The sequence below is a fragment of the Pungitius pungitius genome, chromosome 20 (assembly GCF_949316345.1).
Source record: "Pungitius pungitius chromosome 20, fPunPun2.1, whole genome shotgun sequence".
NCBI lineage: Eukaryota > Metazoa > Chordata > Actinopteri > Perciformes > Gasterosteidae > Pungitius > Pungitius pungitius.
Window position 1 is genome coordinate 3,414,778 of NC_084919.1, and position 26,102 is coordinate 3,440,879.

The 26,102-nt window shown below is 43.1% G+C and overlaps 7 protein-coding genes and 1 pseudogene across 7 annotated transcripts; 2 read left to right on the plus strand and 6 right to left on the minus strand.

Annotated features, from left to right (window-relative positions):
- Positions 1–1,347: 1,347 nt before the first annotated feature.
- On the minus strand, positions 1,348–2,429 carry LOC134107843 (leukotriene B4 receptor 1-like). The gene is made up of 2 exons (XM_062559775.1): positions 2,410–2,429; positions 1,348–2,290 (listed from the first exon to the last, which is right to left on the minus strand). Exons 1-2 carry the CDS (start codon positions 2,427–2,429, stop codon positions 1,348–1,350), a joined length of 963 nt encoding a protein of 320 aa, XP_062415759.1.
- A 686-nt stretch (positions 2,430–3,115) lies between these two features.
- LOC134107844 (leukotriene B4 receptor 1-like) lies at positions 3,116–4,195 on the minus strand. Its single transcript, XM_062559776.1, has 2 exons — positions 4,182–4,195; positions 3,116–4,067 (listed from the first exon to the last, which is right to left on the minus strand). Exons 1-2 carry the CDS (start codon positions 4,193–4,195, stop codon positions 3,116–3,118), a joined length of 966 nt encoding a protein of 321 aa, XP_062415760.1.
- Positions 4,196–4,528: 333 nt separating this feature from the next.
- On the plus strand, positions 4,529–7,415 carry LOC134107821 (serine protease 23-like). Its single transcript, XM_062559646.1, has 2 exons — positions 4,529–4,653; positions 5,239–7,415. The coding sequence occupies exon 2, from the start codon at positions 5,243–5,245 to the stop codon at positions 6,665–6,667; it is 1,425 nt and encodes a 474-aa protein (XP_062415630.1). The 5' UTR covers positions 4,529–4,653; positions 5,239–5,242; the 3' UTR covers positions 6,668–7,415.
- A 4,437-nt stretch (positions 7,416–11,852) lies between these two features.
- LOC134107845 (leukotriene B4 receptor 1-like) lies at positions 11,853–12,773 on the minus strand. The gene has a single exon (XM_062559777.1). It carries the CDS (start codon positions 12,771–12,773, stop codon positions 11,853–11,855), a length of 921 nt encoding a protein of 306 aa, XP_062415761.1.
- Positions 12,774–13,467: 694 nt separating this feature from the next.
- Positions 13,468–14,947, minus strand: LOC134107846 (leukotriene B4 receptor 1-like). The gene is made up of 2 exons (XM_062559778.1): positions 14,930–14,947; positions 13,468–14,723 (listed from the first exon to the last, which is right to left on the minus strand). Exons 1-2 carry the CDS (start codon positions 14,945–14,947, stop codon positions 13,737–13,739), a joined length of 1,005 nt encoding a protein of 334 aa, XP_062415762.1. The 3' UTR covers positions 13,468–13,736.
- Positions 14,948–17,563: 2,616 nt separating this feature from the next.
- LOC134107847 (leukotriene B4 receptor 1-like) lies at positions 17,564–18,469 on the minus strand (annotated as a pseudogene).
- An 845-nt stretch (positions 18,470–19,314) lies between these two features.
- LOC134107848 (leukotriene B4 receptor 1-like) lies at positions 19,315–20,384 on the minus strand. The gene is made up of 2 exons (XM_062559779.1): positions 20,371–20,384; positions 19,315–20,248 (listed from the first exon to the last, which is right to left on the minus strand). The coding sequence occupies exons 1-2, from the start codon at positions 20,382–20,384 to the stop codon at positions 19,315–19,317; spliced, it is 948 nt and encodes a 315-aa protein (XP_062415763.1).
- A 1,049-nt stretch (positions 20,385–21,433) lies between these two features.
- On the plus strand, positions 21,434–23,606 carry LOC119195295 (serine protease 23-like). Its single transcript, XM_062559780.1, has one exon. It carries the CDS (start codon positions 21,434–21,436, stop codon positions 22,856–22,858), a length of 1,425 nt encoding a protein of 474 aa, XP_062415764.1. The 3' UTR covers positions 22,859–23,606.
- Positions 23,607–26,102: the final 2,496 nt, after the last annotated feature.

The window sequence follows — 26,102 nt, forward strand, 5'->3', positions numbered from 1 at the left end:
CAGGTTTAGCTAGCTAGTTAGCTACGTGCTAAAGCCGTGTTTTGGGCCTGACTGTGTTTGGAAGTGGAGGCTGGTTGACCGCTGCGATAAACTCCATTGCGTATATATATATATATGTATATATATATATATATATATATATATACACTGAATGGTTTGATTAAAATGTCTTTATTATGTTAAACTGTTGGAATAAATGTTAAATATTTAACTGTAAAGTAATAATGCTTGTTTAATACCTCTTTTGCATTAAATCATACAAGGATGTTTTCTGAAACTGATTGGCTGGTCCTACCGAAAATAAAATCCACCAGCCACCACTGCAGAATACGATCAAACAGAGGTAAAATACACTGTGGCATGTATTTAATACGGACCTTAAGAAAAAATTGAATAAATTTGTTCATTATTTGAGTTTTTTCCATTTCACACAACTTCATATCTTTGCTGTATTTCAATTACTATGAGAATATTAAACATTTTACCACACTACTTTTATTTGGACAGTTGTTAATTACATACAAAACATATAATGAGCTTCTTAAAATATTCCCACAATGTGCATTTTGCCTACTACTTGCCATAATACTTGTGCTCAACATATAATTATTAGCTGAGGTTTACGTTTTCTACAGTACTTTTTTATAGCTCTTTGACAGTCTTACCAGCTGCGTCCCAATGGGTCTGGTATTTATGCTAAGCTAAGTTAGCCAGCTGCTGGTTGTCTTCACTTCACATACCGTACATTCACTTTTTCAGTTAGGCACTATTGCTGAGAATATAACGTTTGGCCATAAAATTGCAAAAGCACTTTTCATTATGTATAATAAAATATTGATTACATCTTTATTTTAAAATTATTGTATTTCAATAGTTTTCTAAAAAATTACAAGTAACTATGCAACAAAAATGTTTGTTAAGATGTTTCTTTCTAATTGCAAACAAAAGCAATTGTATAAAAACTGTTGTTTCATCTGACTGAAAATCTTGTGGACAATCTAATACACAGACAGTATATGTATGATGAAGTATAAGAAAATTAGAACCAAATTATGACCAAAAAAAGTGTTTACTTGCAAAGTCTGTACATTTCCTTGATTAATTTTGTTTACGAAACATCTGTTTTAACAGCTCTGTCCAAGGAACAGTTGTGGTCAGCTCACAGTTGATTTGAGGAAAGATGATGGATAATCTAAAAAAATGAATAAACTTCATATTGCTTTTTGTTATAGATCCAAAAGAAAAAACAATTGTGTTGTTTTTCTAAATATCAAGCCAATGACTTCACTGGTATTTGTATTTAATATTATTAGATTTCCTTAAACGGCAGTCTTCCGCCCAAAGTATCTAAGTTCCCCTTTTTTTGCACGCATTGGAGATTTTTCTAGAAGCAAATGCATAAAGGAGTGGATTCATGAAACTATTTACAAATACAAGCGCTCTACTTATTCTCCGGCTGTACGTGCAAGACTTCAACATGTTGTCATCGTTGCGTGAAAGAGCTGCAACCATCAGCATATTTGTGATGTGAAACGGCATCCATAGCACAAAAAAGGTCACAATGATACTTGTGACCAGACGGGTCGTCTGTGGGTTGTTGAAGAGCGCTGCCTCGTTCACTTTTCTGTGCACGCTGATGTATGAAAATACTACAATAGTTATTGAAACAAACCCCGGCAGAGACTCCGTCAGCAGCACAGCCACCTGCTGGTCCGTGGAGGAGTAGTGAGAAATGCAGCTGGTCAAGTGGTCTTCGGTGGTCGGCTGCCGAAACGCTAAAGCAGGGACGGACAGGATCATCGCAGTCAGCCACAGGAGGACCAGCATCCTCTTCCTTCCAACCTGACTGAAGATCTTCTGCAGCTTTACCACCTGTAGGTAGCGCTGGACACTCAGCGCCGTCACCGTCAGCAGGCTGCCATAAACACTGCAGTAAACTTGATATGCAATGAGCTTACAGGTCACCAGGCCGAAGGTCCAGCTGTACAGAAAAGTGTAAATCCACAGGGGCAGGGTGATCAGGCAGAGCAGATCTGATATGGCCAAATTCAGCATCAAACTCTGGCTCAGACTGGACAGGTGCTGCCAGTTTGGTCTGAGGATGATCACAGCGATGTTTCCAGGTACTCCGAGCAGGAAGCAGAGGGACAGCACCAACGCAGGGATCAGCCTGATGGAGACCCAGGTGGCAAGAGGTGGATCTCCATCAGAGGAGGAAATGTTAGACGGGATGACAGAGGGGTTGAGTTCTTCCATTCTGCAGACTCGCTGGTATCTGTTATACTGTCCTCTGAACGAGTTATGAGGAAAAATGTACTTAATTTAGAGGAACAGGAGGTTCACCTTTGTTGTACCCAAACAGGAACGAGGTACAAATAACTTTTTGCTGCTAAGGAACTAAAATTTTACCCCAGTTTCATAAGCTCCATTTTGGTTTAATAAGCTCTATTTGGTTATCTAGCTGAGAACCAACCAGCACACAAGGGATTATTTTCCTCAAGAATACCTTTATTGACTTTGAAACAGTCAACAAATATCATCATCTCAGATATTTTAACATAGTATTTTCCTGGATACAGACCTGTCACATCATCAACTCAAGGGAAGTTCAGACTAATTCTCTGAACGAATTTCAAAGTAAAAGCACCACCCCGCACCTTAAAAGAATGTTTAAGATTCAGAGTTCACTTTTAACCTTGAAAACAGCAGCTGACGGAAGACTCACACAATAAAAAGGAACTCGGCCCCAGGAGTGACAAAGGGTGAAGGTTGGAAGTCAGGATTTTTATTCATCACTGATAGCACGGAAAAATAAATACAAACAAGAGTGGAGAAACAGGTCTTAAGTATATTTAAAGGATCTGAAAGTATTTCCGTAAAACTCTCGACACATTTTGGATTTCAGCATTCAAGTTAGAAACTGTAGCAAATCGTATTAAGGTTTTAGTTTAGTCAAGACGGGAATGTGCGGTTCCTCCAATGTAGTTTAACGTAAGCAGATACACACAATTAATTTATTTCTCAATCTTCACTACCGTCATCAAAGTTCTCTTTGCCCTTTTTTGGTATTAATACGTGTATCTATGGTGAGACTTTCAACATGGGAGCTTCTTTATTAACAACAGTATCCATGTTCCCTTTTTTTGCACACAGTGCACATGTTTCCAGAAGCAAATGCATAAAGGAGTGGATTCATGAAGCTATTTACAAAAACAAGAGCTCTCACAATGCTTTGGCTGTACATGAGAGAGTCCCAAATCTCGTTGTTGCGTGAAATAGCTGCAACCATGAGCATATTTGTGATGAGATACGGCATCCATAGCACAAAAAAGGTCACGATGATACTCGTGACCAGACGGGTCGTCTGTGGGTTGTTGAAGAACGCTGCCTCGTTCACTTTTATGTGGAGGCTGATGTATGAAAATCCCACAACAATTATTGAAACCAACCCCGACAGAGACTCCGTCAGCAGCACAGCCATCTGCTGGTCCGGTGTGGAGTAGTGAGGAATGCAGGTGGTCCAGTGGTCTTCATTGGACAGCTGTCGAAACACTGAATAAGGGACGGACAGGATCATCGCAGTCAGCCACAGGAGGACCAGCATCCTCTTCCTTCCAACCTGACTGAAGATTTTCTGCAGCTTCACCACCTGTAGGTAGCGCTGGACACTCAGCGCCGTCACGGTCAGCACGCTGCCATAAAGGCTGCAGTACACCACATATGCAATGAGCTTACAGGTCACCAGGCCGAAGGTCCAGCTGTACAGCAACATGTAAATCCACAGGGGCAGGGTGATCAGGCAGAGCAGATCCGATATGGCCAAATTCAGCATCAAACTCTGGCTCAGACTGGACATGTGCTGCCAGTTTGGTCTGAGGATGATCACAGCGATGTTTCCAGGTACTCCGAGCAGGAAGCAGAGGGACAGCACCAACGCAGGGATCAGCCTGATGGCGACCCAGGCGACAAAAAGTGGATGTTTATCAGATGAGGAGATGTTAGACGGGACAACAGAGGAGTTGAGTTCTTCCATTCTGCAGACTCGCTGGTATCTGGTATCTGTTAAACTGTCCTCAGAGTTATGAGGGGAAACTGTGCATTTAAGGAACAGGATGTTCACTTTTGATAAATCCAAACAGGAACGAGATACAAAGATCCTGTTTAATGATAAAAGGCCAGACCTCTCAAACTCCATCGCGAATGATCTGAAGTCCTAGGATTTTATCTCTTTGATTCTTTAAATCAAAGCCCCAGATAGACACTCTTGAAGAAAGGGTTTTGTTGGTAAATCTCTTTGTAAATAACTCAATATAAATGCATATCCTTCTAAACATCACTGTTTCAACAATGATTGCAGAAACGGCAAAAAACACTTTAAACTCTCTCCACCAGGCTGCACGTTGGCCCAAAAATGCTTTGTCATCACATAATTAAAACCTTCATTCATGCTTGCCCCCTCCTGGTGGACTTCCCCTTTGTGCTGGTGTCCTCGTTGCTTCTTCCTGCATCAGAGTGGGATGTGGAGCTCTATGAGGATCCTGCACAAAGCTGCTCCTCGCACTGCAGCTGGGAGCCGTTTTTGTACGTAGAGTTTTTTTTATTGATGTCAAATTCTCTGGAAGTTTTGGGGATGTTTTTTTAAATTGTTGTGAGGTAGGAATAGACATCTGTTTTGCTTGTCAATTCTTCTCAAACTAAAGTGAAATATTAGCTCTCTGTATTGTTTCAAAATGTTTGCTTATTTTATGTTATGTCACAACTAATGATTTCGGGTGGGAACAATAAGATCAGAAAACCTTATGTTTTAAAAGAACTGATCTATGTTGTAATAAAAGCATTGCCAGCTTTTTGAACTGTATATTTAATGAATTAAATTGCAGTTAATTTGGCTTATTGTTTGGAAACTGAGCTTCTGCGCCCTCTGCTGGCTTTAAAACCAGCATCAATGCTACAAGTTTGAGACGTGGGAACAGGGCCGGGTCTAGACAGGCATGTATGAGGGGGCAGCCACAAATCTTGAGGGGGCATTGTGCTCCAGCACCTTTTACCATGTCTAATTGACAAATTTAGTTTGAGGGGGCACAACATTTATTTGAGGGGGCCAGGCCCCCTCTTGCCCCTGCCTAGACCCGGCCCTGCGTGGGAACATGCATAGAATGTCTTTCTCCACCTGGTGAACAAATAGATGTCATTAGATGATATTTTATTTTCATCTTGGGTTCTCTTTGTTCTTCTCAGTAGGATGCGATTCAATCTCTCTCCGTGTGTGCTGCTCTGTGCAGCAGCCCTGACCCTCTCCGGAGCTTCGGGTGAAGATGAGGACAGCCGGGTGCACAGGTGGACCAGGCAGCGCCTCCCGGTGCTGCTGGACACGCACACAGAGCCTCTGGGGACGCCTGGGTTCAGCCGGCAGGAGGAGGAGGAGGAGAGAAGCTGGCCAGAGACACTCTGCGGTATAGAGTGCCAAAGCAGCCTGCCGCCCCTGGACCGCAGCGAGCAAGAGAGGATTCTGGGATATGAGACCATGCACGCCAACGGCGCGCGCACTCGCACGGATGTCAGTTTGCAGGGCTTTAACGAGACCTCTGCGGGGCCGCCGGCCCGTGCGCCAGCTCGCGTCCGCACGAGACGACAGGTTTATGGGGCGGATGGGCGATTTGTCATCTCTGATTCGCGTTTCATCACAAACTACCCTTTCTCTACCGCCGTGCGCCTCTCCACGGGCTGCTCCGGAGTCCTAATATCCCCCAAACACATGCTGACAGCGGCACACTGCATCCACAATGGGAGGGACTACCTGGAGGGTACCAGAAGCCTCAGAGTAGGGGTGATGCAGCTGAGGACGACGGGTGGGAGGAGAGGAGGGAGGCGGAAGGGCGGCAGGAAAGAAGCAGGGCAGAGAGCTGAGGAGCGGATCCAGGAGGAAAGGGAGGAGCCGAATAGCCTGGATGGAGATGCGCTGACGGGGAGACGGGGAGGCAAAGGCAGGAGGCGCGGGGGAGGGAACCACGAGGGGGAGGATGAAGCCGGTCGTGGTAGCGCTGGAGGCCTCAAGGGAGAAGGAGCAGCAGGGAAACCGAAAAGCACCACCCGTGTGCCGCGTAGTGCTGAGCCCGGGAAGCGGCCCGCCTTCCGTTGGGCCCGGGTCAGACGGACTAGAGTCCCTCAAGGATGGATCCACGGCAGCAGCTCCACGCGCTCGGTGTCCGCCGACTACGATTACGCTCTCCTGGAGCTCAAGCGGCCCCTCGGGAAAAAGCACATGGTGCTCGGAGTGGCCCCCTCTGAAGGCCCCCCTGCACGGGTCCACTTCTCGGGCTATGACGCTGACAAAAGCCCGCCGGATGGGAGCGGCGACGAGAAGGTGGTTTACCGGTTTTGTTCGGTGTCCGACCAGTCGGACCACTTGATGTACCAGCGCTGTGACGCTCAGCCGGGCGCCGCAGGTGCAGGTGTTTACCTGCGCCTGAGGCAGGAAGTGGGAAAGGGCGGCGGGAAAGGGAAGTGGCAGCGGAGGGTGGTTGGGGTGTTTTCAGGCCACCGCTGGGTGGAGGCGGAGGGAGGTGGGCGGAGGGACTTCAACGTCGCAGTGAGGATCACCCCAGCCAAATATGCGCAGATCTGTCACTGGATCCATGGAGATCCAGAGCTCTGTGAAGAGGTTTGACTGCTCTTTGGGGGCCCGTCTGGGCCTGTGTGTATAACTAAAGAGTATTAGGAGCAGTTCTCAACTTTTTGAAAGTTGAAAGTTCTTTGGTAGAAAAAAGGACCCAGAAGCTTAATGGAAAAAAGCAAGTGTGCGTGCAGAGTACAGGTGTGAGTGCCGACTGCGGTCGTAGTCATGTCCATACAAAGTTCACTTCCTCAATGCACTTAAACAGCCAATAACCCTTCTCGAAAGGTTATGCGTCTTGGCTGCAAAAAAACATGAATGTTGTGCTGTTTGGGATATTTTGGCAATCTGAAATCAGAATGTGTTGACAATTTTGTGTTATGTTGAGGCATCTGTCGCGCTCCCATTGTTTGTAATAGAACTTTTTTTTCTTCACATATTATAAGGACATTACAAATAAAATGTCCCCAAAATTAAAACTGTTTACCCACTGCCTCTGGCAAGTCACACCTTGCTAATGTTTTAACACACCAGCTGTTATTCTTAACTGTAACAACAAGAGCAAAACACTTAATTAAACTAACACTGTAATAATGAGAAGGATAAGAAAATGATTGCTCTATTAAAAATTAGTAAAACAAACTTTACTTTTCTTTATTACTTCATGTTAAAGAAATACTAAGTGTACTCTACACAACACACCATATATGTGTTGTCATATATGGGATGTTCATACAATCTTGTATTATTATTGTGTTTGATGATGAACAGAAATCTGTATGCCACAACTGATTTTGCACCACCCGCACCTTAAAAGAATGTTTAAGATTCTGAGTTCACTTTTAACTGTGAAAACAGCAGCTGACGGAAGAATCTGTAAACTTCATATACTTATGAATATCACCTGAAGTGTTGTTTAATTACAAATTAAACCTTTTGTGTAAATTGATTAATCCTGTATTCCATCATCATCTCTCAGCATGATAACAGTAATACGGTGATTGAGCCTTTGATTAAAGTGTGTGCATCTATTATTCACAAGTCAATCTTTTGACTCTTTGCTTGACTTTTTTAAATCACTTTTCTACACATCTAGCTGAGAACCAACCAGCACGCAAGGGATTATTTTCCTCAAGAATACCTTTATTGACTTTGAAACAATCAACAAAATACACAAACAATACATTTGCAGGCCGCAAATTAAAATTTTGCAAATTACCAATGACAAGCTACCATCTAGGACCGTCTAACACACACAAAGCCCATCTCATACTTCACCTCCACGCACCACAATTACACAGAATAAAAAGGAACTCGGCCCCAGGAGTGACAAAGGGTGAAGGTTGGAAGTCAGGATTTTTATTCATCACTGATAACACGGAAAGACAAAAGACAAACAAGAGTGGAGAAACAGGTCTTAAGTATATTTAAAAGATCTGAAAGAATATCCGTAAAACTCTCGACTCATTTTGGATTTCAGCATTCAAGTTTGAAACTACCGTCATCAAAGTTCTCTTTGCTCTTTTCTGGTATTCTGTCAATAATACGTTGATCTATGGTATGACTTTCAACATGGGAGCTTCTTTATTAACAACAGTATCCATGTTCCCTTTTTTTGCACACAGTGCACATGTTTCCAGAAGCAAATGCATAAAGGAGGGGGTTCATGAAGCTATTTACAAAAACAAGTGCTCTCACAATGCTTTGGCTGTACATGAGAGAGTCCCACATGTCGTTGTTGCGTGAAATAGCTGCAACCATGAGCATATTTGTGATGAGATACGGCATCCATAGCACAAAAAAGGTCACGATGATACTCGTGACCAGACGGGTCGTCTGTGGGTTGTTGAAGAGCGCTGCCTCGCAACATGTAAATCCACAGGGGCAGGGTGACCAGGCAGAGCAGATCTGATATGGCCAAATTCAGCATCAAACTCTGGCTCACACTGGACAGGTGCTGCCAGTTTGGTCTGAGGATGATCACAGCGATGTTTCCAGGTACTCCGAGCAGGAAGCAGAGGGACAGCACCAACGCAGGGATCAGCCTGATGGAGACCCAGGCGACAAAAAGTGGATGTTTATCAGATGAGGAGATGTTAGGCGGGACAACAAAGGAGTTGAACTCTTCCATTCTGCAGACTCGCTGGTATCTGGTCTCTGTTATACTGTCCTCTGAACGAGTTGTGAGTGGAAACTGTGCTAGTCTGTCAGAGGAACAAGAAGTCCCCCTTTTATGTGTTAAAAGCTAAACTAATAAAATTAACCTCAAATAGCGCCATTATCTATGACATTTTCACACATTTTTGTTCTGCAAGCAGAGGTGCAACCACATCCGCTTGAGTGAATCAGCCAAGACTCCTAATTTCTGAGAAAAGCAACACCTACATTTTAAAATACTTCTTAAAATAATTCACTTTCCACTTTCAAAAGAGCAGCTGACAGAAGACTCGGCGAACTTCTATTGATGTCATATAAAACATTTACAGGAAGATTTGTGGATGTTTTTTTTATGGTTGTAAGGTAGGAAGAGATATTTGTTTTGCTTGCCAATTCTTTTTAAACTAAAGTGAAAAATTTGCTCTCTGTATCATTTAAAAATCTTATGCTTTTTGTGTGACTTTGTCTTTTATTTCAATTAATGATTTTGATCTTATTTTTTACAAGAATTGATCTATGTTGTAATAACGATGTTAACTGTATATTGAATTAATTAAATTGCAGACTGTTGATTTCAAAGCAGGGGTCTCAAACTCGATGCCTGCGGGCCAATTGCGGCCCTCTGGAAGATATTTTGTGGCCCTCACCTTGATTTTGAAAGTTTAATGTTGGTGCGGCCCGCGAGTTTTGTATTGTAGCAACCCCGCTGTTAGCTGCTGTGTGGGACAACGTTATGATGGTCTGGTTTCCTACTGTGTGCCTGCCCGGTGAATGCGGCATGCATGTGAGTGGCATGGGGGGCGGGGTTGTGTATGTGTGTTTGTGAGAGAGAGAGAGAGAGAGAGAGAGAAAGAGAGAGAGAGCAGGAGGTTGTAATTCATAGTTTTCCGCCCTCTTTCGCGCAGGTCATGATGTTTCCAGTGCTTCATTTGTAAATCACAAGGTGCCGGAACGCTAAATACATGTGACAGCGCATATAAAAACAAAACACACAAAAAACAGCGCACACGTGCCACTTACAATGCAGTGGGACTTATTTAGGCTCAGTGTTGTGCCTGAACGCGTTCATTCAACAATAGTTCATGAACTCGTTCATATTTTGGGCGAACGTGAACTGAACGTACTGTATTAACGCCCGATGAACGTCACTGTGAACTCGTTCATTCTGGTGTCTATGAACGGCGCGTTCTTTCAGGTTAACGTTGTTCAAATAGGATGCCAGATTTCTATAGAAAACACACGGTAAACGCGCCTTAATAAGTAGCGGAACAAACACCCGATCTGGCAACACCAGCCACCAGCGTCGCACCGCGCATGCGTCATCAAAAAAAAAGAAGGCGACAGCTGCGTGTAGCAAAGAGGCGGCGTATAATAATTTAAATGAGTTTTATGAAGTTACTGACAAGGTCGGTGATGATGGGAGGAATCTGACCTTTCTTTGCAAACATTTGCACCTTAATGATAACTGTCGTGTTTTTATTCCTTATTTAAAACGTTTTATTAAAAAAGCGCACTCAGTGTTCCGCCTGCTTGCACGCATTGACTGGGTGGGCGGGGCTACCAGGTCTCACATGCAACAGGCAGCCGTCACTCACAGAATCATCTCAGGGAGACATGTCCTCATGTGCAGGAACTGCTGCTGACCGTCGTCGGCTTGTTGATGAAAAATATGCAAGAAGTGACTAAATACTTTGGGTACGAAGTATTTATTATTTTACGCATATTTTTGGTCTCAAATGCTGTCCCCTCAATGCTAATGTAAACCCTGGTTGGATAAGGATTCAAAATTGGATATGAAGATTTAATCTGATGCATAGCTTCAGTGTTAAAACTGAGAAAATAAGTGCTGTCTGTGAATCTATATGGGCTGTGGCAATAATTTAGAAAAATAATAGCTTGCAGCAACATATGGAAAAAAAGAACTGAACTGTGAACTTAGTTCAAATATTTTGTTTGAACTATGAACTGAACCAGTTCATTTTAAAATTTGTGAACTGAACTTTGAACACCTGATGCGGCCCAGCCTCACCCAGATGCTGCCTCCAGCGGCCCCCAGGTCCTTTGAGTCTGAGACCCCTGATTTAAAGTATAAAATCCTCACTGTTGAGTGGTTTATTGTTTGGAAACGGAGCCCCTGCGCCTTCTGCTGGCTTTAAAACCAACATCAATGCTACGGGACGAGGGATTATGCAATTTTATTTACATATTATAAGGGTGTGGACATAAGGACTTAATTTAATTTACAACATAAAATGTCAACCAAGATTTAAAGTGTTTACCCACTGCCTCTGGCAAGTCACACCTTACTATAGTTTTAAGACCCCAGCTCTTATTCTTAAATGTACAACAAGAGCAAAACACATAATTAAACTAACATTGCAATTATGTGAAGGATAAGACAATTATTGCTCCAATAAAAATGAGTAAAACCAACTTTAATTTTCTTCATTTTACTTCATGTTAAAGAAATACTAAATCTACTCTACACAACACACCATATACGTGTTGTCATATACGGGATGTTCATACAATCTTGTATTATTATTGTGTCTGATGATGAATAGAAATCTGTATGCCACCAACCCATTTTGTTGTCAAAATGAGTATAAACAAATAAAAATGTTGAATTCTACAATTTCTCGTTGAAATGAATGATGTATAGTGAAAACAAATAAGAATGTTGAATTTTCAAACAGCAAGTCGACAAAATCAGAATAGAGATAAGTGATGAAACGTGAGGGTAGTTTTGATCAGTGTATTTGTCTTTTATTGTGATTCATTTGGACTCACATGCAGGAGGGAATGAGGGAGAAAGAACGATGCCCTCAGTAATAACCTCCAAAAAAACAATATGTATTTTTTTTAAACATCTGTTCAACATCTCTGTCCAAAGACAAGTTTTGGTCAGCTCACAGTTGATTTGAGGAAAGATATTGGATGTAAAAAATATATAAATTATTGAAATTCAAAATGTATTTCATTATAGTTCAAAAAATCTCTGATCATAAACAAGTCAATGACATCACATATATTTGTTTTTTGGTATATACTAAACGGCAAGCTTCTACATTAACCTAAGTATCTAAGTTCCACTTTTTTTGCACACAGTGCAGATGTTTCTGGAAGCAAATGCATAAAGGAGTGGATTCATGAAGCTATTTACAAATACAAGTGTTCTACTTATTCTCCTGCTGTACGTGCCAGACTTCAACATGTTGTCATCGTTGCGTGGACGAGCTGCAACAATGAGCATATTTGTGATGAGATACGGCATCCATAGCACAAAAAAGGTCACAATGACACTTATGACCAGTCGGGTCGTCTGTGGGTTGTTGAAGAGCGCTGCCTCGTTCACTTTTCTGTGCACGCTGATGTATGAAAATACCACAACAATTATTGAAACAAACCCCAGCAGAGAATCTATCAGCAGCACAGCCACCTGCTGGTCCGTGGAGGAGTATTGAGAACTGCAGGTGGTCAAGTGGTCTTCAGTGGTCAGCTGCCGAAACACTGAAGGAGGGACGGACAGGATCATCGCAGTTAGCCACAGGAGGACCAGCATCCTCTTCCTTCCAACCTGGCTGAAGATTTTCTGCAGCTTCACCACCTGTAGGTAGCGCTGGACACTCAGCGCTGTCACGGTCAGCACGCTGCCATAAAGGCTGCAGTACACCACATATGTCAGGAGCTTACAAGTCATCAGGCCCAAGGTCCAGCTGTACAGCAAAGTGTAAATCCACAGGGGCAGCGTGACCAGGCAGAGCAGATCTGATATGGCCAAATTCAGCATCAAACTCTGGCTCAGACTGGACAGGTGCTGCCAGTTTGGTCTGAGGATGATCACAGCGATGTTTCCAGGTACTCCGAGCAGGAAGCAGAGGGACAGCACCAACGCGGGGATCAGACTAGTGCAGAACCAGGTAGTAAGAGGTGGATCTCCACTCGAGGAAGAGATGTTAGAGGGAAAAGAAGAGTTGAGTTCATTCTGCAGACTTGCTGGCATCTGGTATCTGTTGTACTGCGCACTGAACGAGCTACAAGGGGAACTGTGTATTTGTTTAATGGAACAGGATGTAAACCTTTTAAAGTGTCAAAAGAGGAACAAATTAAGTAAATTCATGGTGATTCTTTCTTTGTTTTGCACATGGCATGGACTTGGCATACTTCATATACTGATGAATATCATGAAAAGCTTTAATGCTAAAATCAAATTGCGTTGTTTGTTTACAATAGAAACCTGTTGGTGAATAACTTACTAACTAATTGATCTTGCTTTCCACGAACATTATCTCTCAGCATGACACCAGTAATACGGTGATTGAGCCTTTTATTAAAGTGTGTGCAGGTTACAAGTTGATCTTTTGACTGTTTGCCTATTTATTTCATCTAGCTGAGGACCAACCAGCACACAAGGGATTGTTTTTCTCAATACCTTTTATTATTAGTTTGTGAAAAAGTCAGAAAAATACACACAGAATAACTTTGCAGGCTGCACATGAGATTTGTCAAATTACCAACGACAATTTACGATCTAGGACCGCACCACACAATCAACGCCCAACTCATACTTCACCTCCACGAGCCACAATGACACGGAATTAAAAGGAACTCGATCACGTGAGTGATAAAGGTTGCAAGTCGGAATTTATTTTCATCACTGATAATACAGAACGACAAAACACAAAGAGGAGTGAAGAAACACGTCTTTAGTATATTTAAAGGATCTGAAAGTATTTCAGTAAAACTTTCTGCACCTTTTGGATTTCATCATTTAAATTGCAGAGTAGCAAATAATACAAAGGTTTTAGTTTGTTCGAGATGGGCATGTGCGGTTCCCCCAATGTTGTTAAGGTAAGCGGATACACACAATTCAAAAATTTCTCAATCTTCACTATCGTCATCAAAGTTCTGCACTCTTTCCTGTAGTTTATTCTGCAATAAGACTTACAACATGGGAGCTTCTTTATTAACAACAGTATCCATGTTCCCTTTTTTTGCACACAGTGCACATGTTTCCAGAAGCAAATGCATAAAGGAGTGGATTCATGAAGCTATTTACAAAAACAAGTGCTCCAACAATGCTTTGGATGTACATACCAGACTTCAACATGTTGTCATCGTTGCGTGAAATAGCTCCAACAATGAGCATATTTGTGATGTGATACGGCATCCATAGCACAAAAAAGGTCACGATGATACTTGTGACCAGACGGGTCGTCTGTGGGTTGTTGAAGAGCGCTGCCTCGTTTACTTTTATGTGGAGGCTGATGTATGAAAATCCCACAACAATTATTGAAACAAACCCCGGCAGAGACTCTATCAGCAGCACAGCCACCTGCTGGCCCGGGGAGGAGTAGTGAGGACCACAGGTGATCAAGTGGTCTTCGGTGATCAGCTGTCGAATCACTAAAGAAGGGACGGACAGGATCATCGCAGTCAGCCACAGGAGGACCAGCATCCTCTTCCTTCCAACCTGACTGAAGATTTTCTGCAGCTTCACCACCTGTAGGTAGCGCTGGACACTCAGCGCCGTCACCGTCAGCAGGCTGCCATAAAGGCTGCAGTACACCACATATGTCAGGAGCTTACAGGTCACCAGGCCCAAGGTCCAGCTGTACAGCAAAGTGTAAATCCACAGGGGCAGGGTGACCAGGCAGAGCAGATCTGATATGGCCAAATTCAGCATCAAACTCTGGCTCACACTGGACAGGTGCTGCCAGTTTGGTCTGAGGATGATCACAGCAATGTTTCCAGGTACTCCGAGCAGGAAGCAGAGGGACAGCACCAACGCAGGGATCAGACTAGTGGAGACCCAGGTGGCAAGAGGTGGATGTCCATCAGAGGAGATGTTAGACGGGACGACAGAGGAGTTGAGTTCTTCCATTCTGCAGACTCGCTGGCAGGAAACCCGAATACTGTACACTGAGCGAGTGATTGAGGAACCTGTGCCAGTCTTTTAGAGAAACAAGATGTCAAGCTCTATTTTGGTATCCGAGGCATTGCATACAGAGGTGTCACATCAACTCAAGGGGAAGTACAGTCTTCTTCTCAGACAGAATTTCAGAGTAAAAACAACACCCACACTTTAAAAGAATGTCTATTTTGCCTCGGAAGTTTGAGATTCGGAGTCCATGTTTTACCTTCAAAACAACAGCTTACACAAGACTTGGCGAACATCATCAATTGATGAACATCATGTGACGCTTCAAGAATGCTGTTCTCAGAGCCAACTATGAACTTTGAATTTCAAAATTTGTTGTTTATTCACCATTGAAACCTTCCGGGGAGTAACTTTAATACATCTTGCTTTCCATGAACATCATCTCTCATTATTCCATTCATTTCATTTTGTATAGCCCAAAATTGAAAATTACAAATTTGCCTCAGAGGGCTTATAAAAACATTAGTACAGTGAATGCGCCTTGTGTGCAAAAAAAATCGTTTTTCATTGTGTGAAATGAAATATTGATTACAAATTTTTCAAAATAAAAATGTATTGCCATTTTCTTATAAAATGACATAAAACTATGCAAATACTGAGTTTGTTTGATATTTCTTTCTTTAAAAAAACATTTTTCTATAGAATTATGTGCAACTATGCAATAACAAAGATTTTTGGAATTTTTGTTTACAAAACAAAGGCGATCATATAAAAGCTGTCCAAGCTGAGCGCTCGCATGATAAGGGTAGTGAAAGACACACACAAACACACATCAACAACGCCGCCGGCAACGAAGAAACGCTTCCTGCACTAACTGCATGTCCACACACTAGATTTATTTTTAACATTTACATTTAGATTTAACAATTACATTTATATTTAACATTTTATATTTAACATTTATATTTAACATGTACATTTACATTTAACATTTATTATTTAACAACTTTGTGTTACTGCCAAACATTGTACTTGGAAAAGTTGTTGCATGTATTTACAAGATTTTGTCTCTAAATGTTTGAAAAAGTGACATGTGAATATTTTCCTGCTTTTTTAATTCATGTAATAACGCTAAATGTACGAAAACTGCACAGGATTTTAGAACGTGCAACATTTTACAAACGGCGCCCCATAGTCATCATGGTGGAATTTGAGGGACTAGAATCTAATGCTAAGTTGAACAATAATTCATAATACTAGATGTGAGTCATAGGAATTATGCTAATTGCACCCGTTGTGGCTGGTCCCTAGAGGGCCATGGGGAGTGGCCCCAACTTGAGCCACAAAAAAAGAAAATATATTTTTTTATTATATTAACAATACATTTTGAAAATCGTCTGTGTTTTTTAAAACATGGAATAGTCTGAGTAATATTTGTGAAATAACATCTGCGCAAAATATATGCTTTTCTTGCACGTCCTCTCCGCATGTCTCATGGGCTCAGGCCAGGTCCCAAAGCGGCGGGTCTAAGAAGCAGTTAGCCAATCACTGATAAAGTCAATGAGTGACATTATCATTTTAGCGTCCTAAAATACATTGAGGTTTGGGCTCGCGCTACCTTGCGCTCTCATCAGGGCGAGATTCTGACGTGCCGTTTAAACAACAGCAGCGACCACCGGCAGTGTCCTTTCAAGAAGACCCGACCCGAACTCGGGTGCGAGAGAAGAACTTTGCTGGAGAAACTAAAGGTAAAACAGCTGGACCCAGATCAGCCGGATCTCACAATTAGACAACGGGCCGTCATGAAAGAGGAAAACATACAACACTGTAGAGATGTTACACCGCGAGGTTTAACTAGCTAGTTAGCTACGTGCTAAAGCCGTGTTTTGGGCCTGACTGTGTTTGGAAGTGGAGGCTGGTTGACCGCTGCGATAAACTCCATTGCGTATATATATACACTGAATGGTTTGATTAAAATGTCTTTATTATGTTAAACTGTTGGAATAAATGTTAAATATTTAACTGTAAAGTAATAATGCTTGTTTGATACCTCTTTTGCATTAAATCATTCAAGGATGTTTTCTGAAACTGATTGGCTGGTCCTATCGAAAATAAAAATCCACCAGCCACCACTGCAGAATCCGATCACACAGAGGTAAAATCCACTGTGGCATGTGTTTAATACGGACCTTTAGAAAAAATGGAATACATTTGTTTATTATTTGAGTTTTTTTCGATTCACACAACTTCATCTTTGCTGTATTTCAATTACTATGAGAATATTAAACATTTTACCACACTACATTTATTTGGACAGTTGTTAATTACATAAAAAACATATAATGAGCTTCTTAAAATATTCCTACTATATGCATTTTGCCTACTACTTGCCATAATACTTGTGCTCAACAAATAATTATTAGCTGAGGATTACGTTTTCTTCAGTACTTTTTTATAGCTCTTTGACAGCCTTACCAGCTGCGTCCCAACGGGTCTGGTATTTATGCTACAAACTCTTGTTTCATCTGACTGAAAATCTTGTGGACAATCTAATACACAAACAGTATATGTATGATGAAGTATAAGAAAATTAGACCTAAATTATGACCAAAAAAAGTATTTACTTGCAAAGTCTGTACATTTCCTTGATTAATTTTGTTTACAAAACATCTGTTTTAACAGCTCTGTTTTAACAGCTCTGTCCAACGAACAGTTGTGGTCAGCTCACAGTTGATTTGAGGAAAGATGATGGATAATGTAAAAAATGAATAAACTTCATATTGCTTTTTGTTATAGATCCCAAAAAAAAAAAAAATTATGTTGTTTCTCAAAATATCAAGCCAATGACCTCACTAGTATTTGTATTTAATAATATTAGATTTCCTTGAACGGCAGTCTTCCGCCCAAAGTATCTAAGTTCCCCTTGTTTTGCACGCATTGGAGATTTTTCTAGAAGCAAATGCATAAAGGAGTGGATTCATAAAGCTATTCACAAATACAAGTGCTCTACTTATTGTCCGGCTGTACGTGCAAGACTTCAACATGTTGTCATCGTTGCGTGAAATAGCTGCAACCATGAGCATATTTGTGATGTGATACGGCATCCATAGCACAAAAAAGGTCACGATGATACTTGTGACCAGTCAGGTCGTCTGTGGATTGTTGAAGAACGCTGCCTCGTTCACTTTTCTGTGCACGCTGATGTATGAAAATACCACAATAATTATTGAAACAAACCCCGGCAGAGACTCTATCAGCAGCACAGCCACCAGCTGGTCCGTGGAGGAGTAGTGAGAACTGCAGCTGGTCCAGTGGTATTCAGTGGTCAGCTCTCGAATCACTAAAGCAGGGACGGACAGGATCATCGCAGTCAGCCACAGGAGGACCAGCATCCTCTTCCTTCCAACCTGGCTGAATATTTTCTGCAGCTTCACCACCTGTAGGTAGCGCTGGACACTCAGCGCCGTCACGGTCAGCACGCTGCCATAAAGGCTGCAGTACACCACATATGTCAGGAGCTTACAGGTCACCAGGCCCAAGGTCCAGCTGTACAGCAAAGTGTAAATCCACAGGGGCAGGGTGACCAGGCAGAGCAGATCTGATATGGCCAAATTCAGCATCAAACTCTGGCTCAGACTGGACATGTGCTGCCAGTTTGGTCTGAGGATGATCACAGCGATGTTTCCAGGTACTCCGAGCAGGAAGCAGAGGGACAGCACCAACGCAGGGATCAGCCTGATGCAGAACCAGGTGGCAAGAGGTGGATCTCCATCAGAGGAGATGTTAGACGGGACGACAGAGGAGTTGAGTTCTTCCATTCTGCAGACTCGCCTGTATCTGTTATACTGTCCTCTGAACGAGTTATGAGGGAAACTGAGGAACAGGAGGTTCACCTTTGTTGTACCCAAACAGGAACGAGGTACAAATTAACTTTTTGCTGCTAAGGAACTAACATTTTACCCCAGTTTCATAACCTCCATTTTGGTTTCATAAGCTATTTGGTTCTCTAGCTGAGAACCAACCAGCACACAAGGGATTATTTTCCTCAAGAATACCTTTATTGACTTTGAAACAGTCAACAAATATCATCATCTGAGATATTTAACATAGTATTTTCCTAAATACAGACCTGTCACATCATCAACTCAAGGGAAGTTTAGACTAATTTTCTGAATGAATTTCAAAGTAAAAGCACCACCCCGCACCTGAAAAGAATGTTTAAGATTCTGAGTTCACTTTTAACCTTGAAAACAGCAGCTGACGGAAGACTCACAGAATAAAAAGGAACTCGGCCCCAGGAGTGACAAAGGGTGAAGGTTGGATGTCAGGATTTTTATTCATCACTGATAACACGGAAAAACAAATGCAAACAAGAGTGGAGAAACAGGTCTTAAGTATGTTTAAAGGATCTGAAAGTATTTCCGTAAAACTCTACACATTTTGGATTTCAGCATTCAAGTTAGAAACTGTGTAGCAAATCGTATTGAGGTTTTAGTTTAGTCTAGACGGGAATGTGCGGTTCCTCCAATGTAGTTTAACGTAAGCAGATACACACAATTAATTTATTTCTCAATCTTCACAACAGTCATCAACGTTCTCTTTGCCCTTTTTTGGTACTAATACGTGTATCTATGGTAAGACTTTCAACATGGAAGCTTCTTTATTAACAACAGTATCCATGTTCCCTTTTTTTGCACACAGTGCACATGTTTCCAGAAGCAAATGCATAAAGGAGGGGGTTCATGAAGCTATTTACAAAAACAAGTGCTCTCACAATGCTTTGGCTGTACATGAGAGAGTCCCAAATCTCGTTGTTGCGTGAAATAGCTGCAACCATGAGCATATTTGTGATGAGATACGGCATCCATAGCACAAAAAATGTCACGATGATACTCGTGACCAGACGGGTCGTCTGTGGGTTGTTGAAGAAGGCTGCCTCGTTCACTTTTATGTGGAGGCTGATGTATGAAAATCCCACAATAATTATTGAAACCAACCCCGACAGAGACTCCGTCAGCAGCACAGCCATCTGCTGGTCCGAGGAGTAGTCATGATCGCAGGTGGTCCACTGGTCTTCAGCGGTCAGCCGTCGAAACACTGAAGAAGGGACGGACAGGATCATCGCAGTCAGCCACAGGAGGACCAGCATCCTCTTCCTTCCAAACTGACTGAATATTTTCTGCAGCTTCACCACCTGTAGGTAGCGCTGGACACTCAGCGCCGTCACGGTCAGCACGCTGCCATAAAGGCTGCAGTACACCACATATGTCAGGAGCTTACAGGTCACCAGGCCCAAGGTCCAGCTGTACAGCAAAGTGTAAATCCACAGGGGCAGGGTGATCAGGCAGAGCAGATCCGATATGGCCAAATTCAGCATCAAACTCTGGCTCAGACTGGACATGTGCTGCCAGTTTGGTCTGAGGATGATCACAGCGATGTTTCCAGGTACTCCGAGCAGGAAGCAGAGGGACAGCACCAACGCAGGGATCAGCCTGATGGGGACCCAGGCGACAAAAAGTGGATGTTTATCAGATGAGGAGATGTTAGACGGGACAAAAGAGGAGTTGAGTTCTTCCATTCTGCAGACTCGCTGGTATCTGTTAAACTGTCCTCAGAGTTATGAGGGGAAACTGTGCATTTAAGGAACAGGATGTTCACTTTTGATAAATCCAAACAGGAACGAGATACAAAGATCCTGTTTAATGATAAAAGGCCAGACCTCTCAAACTCCATCGCGAATGATCTGACGTCCTAGGATTTTAGCTCTTTGATTCTTTAAATCAAAGCCCCAGATAGACACTCTTGAAGAAAGGGTTTTGTTGGTAAATCTCTTTGTAAATAACTCAATATAAATGCATAACCTTCTAAACATCACTGTTTCAACAATGATTGCAGAAACGGCAAAGAACACTTTAAACTCTCTCCACCAGGCTGCACGTTGGCCCAAAAATGCTTTGTCATCACATAATTAAAACCTTCATTCATGCTTGCCCCCTCCTGGTGGACTTCCCCTTTGTGCTGGTGTCCTCGTTGCTTCTTCCTGCATCAGAGTGGGATGTGGAGCTCTATGAGGATCCTGCACAAAGCTGCTCCTCGCACTGCAGCTGGGAGCCGTTTTTGTATGTAGAGTTTTTTTTATTGATGTCAAATTCTCTGGAAGTTTTGGGGATGTTTTTTTTAATTGTTGTGAGGTAGGAATAGACATCTGTTTTGCTTGTCAATTCTTCTCAAACTAAAGTGAAATATTAGCTCTCTGTATTCTTTCAAAATGTTTGCTTATTTTATGTTATGGTCACAACTAATGATTTTGGGTGGGAACAATAAGATCAGAAAACCTTATGTTTTAAAAGAACTGATCTATGTTGTAATAAAAGCATTGCCAGCTTTTTGAACTGTATATTTAATGAATTAAATTGCAGTTCATTTGGCTTATTGTTTGGAAACTGAGTTTCTGCGCCCTCTGCTGGCTTTAAAACCAGCATCAATGCTACAAGTTTGAGACGTGGGAACAGGGCCGGGTCTAGACAGGCATGTATGAGGGTGGCAGCCACAAATCTTGAGGGGGCATTGTGCTCCAGCACCTTTTACCATGTCTAATTGACAAATTTAGTTTGAGGGGGTACAACATTTATTTGAGGGGGCCAGGCCCCCTCTTGCCCCTGCCTAGACCCGGCCCTGCGTGGGAACATGCATAGAATGTCTTTCTCCACCTGGTAAACAAATAGATGTCATTAGATGATATTTTATTTTCATCTTGGGTTCTCTTTGTTCTTCTCAGTAGGATGCAATTCAATCTCTCTCCGTGTGTGCTGCTCTGTGCAGCAGCCCTGACCCTCTCCGGAGCTTCGGGTGAAGATGAGGACAGCCGGGTGCACAGGTGGACCAGGCAGCGCCTCCCGGTGCTGCTGGACACGCACACAGAGCCTCTGGGGACGCCTGGGTTCAGCCGGCAGGAGGAGGAGGAGGAGAGAAGCTGGCCAGAGACACTCTGCGGTATAGAGTGCCAAAGCAGCCTGCCGCCCCTGGACCGCAGCGAGCAAGAGAGGACTCTGGGATATGAGACCATGCACGCCAACGGCGCGCGCACTCGCACGGATGTCAGTTTGCAAGGCTTTAACAAGACCTCTGCGGGGCCGCCGGCCCGTTCGCCAGCTCGCGTCCGCACAAGACGACAGGTTTATGGGGCGGATGGGCGATTTGTCATCTCTGATTCGCGTTTCATCACAAACTACCCTTTCTCTACCGCCGTGCGCCTCTCCACGGGCTGCTCCGGAGTCCTAATATCCCCCAAACACGTGCTGACAGCGGCACACTGCATCCACAATGGGAGGGACTACCTGGAGGGTACCAGAAGCCTCAGAGTAGGGGTGATGCAGCTGAGGACGACGGGTGGGAGGAGAGGAGGGAGGCGGAAGGGCGGCAGGAAAGAAGCAGGGCAGAGAGCTGAGGAACGGATCCAGGAGGAAAGGGAGGAGCCGAATAGCCTGGATGGAGATGCGCTGACGGGGAGACGGGGAGGCAAAGGCAGGAGGCGCGGGGGAGGGAACCACGAGGGGGAGGATGAAGCCGGTCGTGGTAGCGCTGGAGGCCTCAAGGGAGAAGGAGCAGCAGGGAAACCGAAAAGCACCACCCGTGTGCCGCGTAGTGCTGAGCCCGGGAAGCGGCCCGCCTTCCGTTGGGCCCGGGTCAGACGGACTAGAGTCCCTCAAGGATGGATCCACGGCAGCAGCTCCACGCGCTCGGTGTCCGCCGACTACGATTACGCTCTCCTGGAGCTCAAGCGGCCCCTCGGGAAAAAGCACATGGTGCTCGGAGTGGCCCCCTCTGAAGGCCCCCCTGCACGGGTCCACTTCTCGGGCTATGACGCTGACAAAAGCCCGCCGGATGGGAGCGGCGACGAGAAGGTGGTTTACCGGTTTTGTTCGGTGTCCGACCAGTCGGACCACTTGATGTACCAGCGCTGTGACGCTCAGCCGGGCGCCGCAGGTGCAGGTGTTTACCTGCGCCTGAGGCAGGAAGTGGGAAAGGGCGGCGGGAAAGGGAAGTGGCAGCGGAGGGTGGTTGGGGTGTTTTCAGGCCACCGCTGGGTGGAGGCGGAGGGAGGTGGGCGGAGGGACTTCAACGTCGCAGTGAGGATCACCCCAGCCAAATATGCGCAGATCTGTCACTGGATCCATGGAGATCCAGAGCTCTGTGAAGAGGTTTGACTGCTCTTTGGGGGCCCGTCTGGGCCTGTGTGTATAACTAAAGAGTATTAGGAGCAGTTCTCAACTTTTTGAAAGTTGAAAGTTCTTTGGTAGAAAAAAGGACCCAGAAGCTTAATGGAAAAAAGCAAGTGTGCGTGCAGAGTACAGGTGTGAGTGCCGACTGCGGTCGTAGTCATGTCCATACAAAGTTCACTTCCTCAATGCACTTAAACAGCCAATAACCCTTCTCGAGAGGTTATGCGTCTTGGCTGCAAAAAAACATGAATGTTGTGCTGTTTGGGATATTTTGGCAATCTGAAATCAGAATGTGTTGACAATTTTGTGTTATGTTGAGGCATCTGTCGCGCTCCCATTGTTTGTAATAGAACTTTTTTTTCTTCACATATTATAAGGACATTACAAATAAAATGTCCCCAAAATTAAAACTGTTTACCCACTGCCTCTGGCAAGTCACACCTTGCTAATGTTTTAACACACCAGCTGTTATTCTTAACTGTAACAACAAGAGCAAAACACTTAATTAAACTAACACTGTAATAATGAGAAGGATAAGAAAATGATTGCTCTATTAAAAATTAGTAAAACAAACTTTACTTTTCTTTATTACTTCATGTTAAAGAAATACTAAGTGTACTCTACACAACACACCATATATGTGTTGTCATATATGGGATGTTCATACAATCTTGTATTATTATTGTGTTTGATGATGAACAGAAATCTGTATGCCACAACTGATTTTGCACCACCCGCACCTTAAAAGAATGTTTAAGATTCTGAGTTCACTTTTAACTGTGAAAACAGCAGCTGACGGAAGAATCTGTAAACTTCATATACTTATGAATATCACCTGAAGTGTTGTTTAATTACAAATTAAACCTTTTGTGTAAATTGATTAATCCTGTATTCCATCATCATCTCTCAGCATGATAACAGTAATACGGTGATTGAGCCTTTGATTAAAGTGTGTGCATCTATTATTCACAAGTCAATCTTTTGACTCTTTGCTTGACTTTTTTAAATCACTTTTCTACACATCTAGCTGAGAACCAACCAGCACGCAAGGGATTATTTTCCTCAAGAATACCTTTATTGACTTTGAAACAATCAACAAAATACACAAACAATACATTTGCAGGCCGCAAATTAAAATTTTGCAAATTACCAATGACAAGCTACCATCTAGGACCGTCTAACACACACAAAGCCCATCTCATACTTCACCTCCACGCACCACAATTACACAGAATAAAAAGGAACTCGGCCCCAGGAGTGACAAAGGGTGAAGGTTGGAAGTCAGGATTTTTATTCATCACTGATAACACGGAAAGACAAAAGACAAACAAGAGTGGAGAAACAGGTCTTAAGTATATTTAAAAGATCTGAAAGAATATCCGTAAAACTCTCGACTCATTTTGGATTTCAGCATTCAAGTTTGAAACTACCGTCATCAAAGTTCTCTTTGCTCTTTTCTGGTATTCTGTCAATAATACGTTGATCTATGGTATGACTTTCAACATGGGAGCTTCTTTATTAACAACAGTATCCATGTTCCCTTTTTTTGCACACAGTGCACATGTTTCCAGAAGCAAATGCATAAAGGAGGGGGTTCATGAAGCTATTTACAAAAACAAGTGCTCTCACAATGCTTTGGCTGTACATGAGAGAGTCCCACATGTCGTTGTTGCGTGAAATAGCTGCAACCATGAGCATATTTGTGATGAGATACGGCATCCATAGCACAAAAAAGGTCACGATGATACTCGTGACCAGACGGGTCGTCTGTGGGTTGTTGAAGAGCGCTGCCTCGCAACATGTAAATCCACAGGGGCAGGGTGACCAGGCAGAGCAGATCTGATATGGCCAAATTCAGCATCAAACTCTGGCTCACACTGGACAGGTGCTGCCAGTTTGGTCTGAGGATGATCACAGCGATGTTTCCAGGTACTCCGAGCAGGAAGCAGAGGGACAGCACCAACGCAGGGATCAGCCTGATGGAGACCCAGGCGACAAAAAGTGGATGTTTATCAGATGAGGAGATGTTAGGCGGGACAACAAAGGAGTTGAACTCTTCCATTCTGCAGACTCGCTGGTATCTGGTCTCTGTTATACTGTCCTCTGAACGAGTTGTGAGTGGAAACTGTGCTAGTCTGTCAGAGGAACAAGAAGTCCCCCTTTTATGTGTTAAAAGCTAAACTAATAAAATTAACCTCAAATAGCGCCATTATCTATGACATTTTCACACATTTTTGTTCTGCAAGCAGAGGTGCAACCACATCCGCTTGAGTGAATCAGCCAAGACTCCTAATTTCTGAGAAAAGCAACACCTACATTTTAAAATACTTCTTAAAATAATTCACTTTCCACTTTCAAAAGAGCAGCTGACAGAAGACTCGGCGAACTTCTATTGATGTCATATAAAACATTTACAGGAAGATTTGTGGATGTTTTTTTTATGGTTGTAAGGTAGGAAGAGATATTTGTTTTGCTTGCCAATTCTTTTTAAACTAAAGTGAAAAATTTGCTCTCTGTATCATTTAAAAATCTTATGCTTTTTGTGTGACTTTGTCTTTTATTTCAATTAATGATTTTGATCTTATTTTTTACAAGAATTGATCTATGTTGTAATAACGATGTTAACTGTATATTGAATTAATTAAATTGCAGACTGTTGATTTCAAAGCAGGGGTCTCAAACTCGATGCCTGCGGGCCAATTGCGGCCCTCTGGAAGATATTTTGTGGCCCTCACCTTGATTTTGAAAGTTTAATGTTGGTGCGGCCCGCGAGTTTTGTATTGTAGCAACCCCGCTGTTAGCTGCTGTGTGGGACAACGTTATGATGGTCTGGTTTCCTACTGTGTGCCTGCCCGGTGAATGCGGCATGCATGTGAGTGGCATGGGGGGCGGGGTTGTGTATGTGTGTTTGTGAGAGAGAGAGAGAGAGAGAGAGAGAAAGAGAGAGAGAGCAGGAGGTTGTAATTCATAGTTTTCCGCCCTCTTTCGCGCAGGTCATGATGTTTCCAGTGCTTCATTTGTAAATCACAAGGTGCCGGAACGCTAAATACATGTGACAGCGCATATAAAAACAAAACACACAAAAAACAGCGCACACGTGCCACTTACAATGCAGTGGGACTTATTTAGGCTCAGTGTTGTGCCTGAACGCGTTCATTCAACAATAGTTCATGAACTCGTTCATATTTTGGGCGAACGTGAACTGAACGTACTGTATTAACGCCCGATG

What these genes read in the sequence shown, in the direction of transcription:
- LOC119195295 (XM_062559780.1), top strand. Translation starts at nt 21,434, where the DNA reads ATGCAATTCAATCTCTCTCCGTGTGTGCTGCTCTGTGCAGCAGCCCTG.
- LOC134107821 (XM_062559646.1), top strand. Translation starts at nt 5,243, where the DNA reads ATGCGATTCAATCTCTCTCCGTGTGTGCTGCTCTGTGCAGCAGCCCTG.
- LOC134107845 (XM_062559777.1), bottom strand. Translation starts at nt 12,773, where the DNA reads ATGCCAGCAAGTCTGCAGAATGAACTCAACTCTTCTTTTCCCTCTAAC.
- LOC134107843 (XM_062559775.1), bottom strand. Translation starts at nt 2,429, where the DNA reads ATGGAGCTTATGAAACTGGG. An exon ending in ATGGAGCTTATGAAACTGGG is followed by an intron (nt 2,291 to 2,409) that starts GTAAAATTTTAG and finishes TAACTCGTTCAG; the next exon opens with AGGACAGTATAACAGATACC.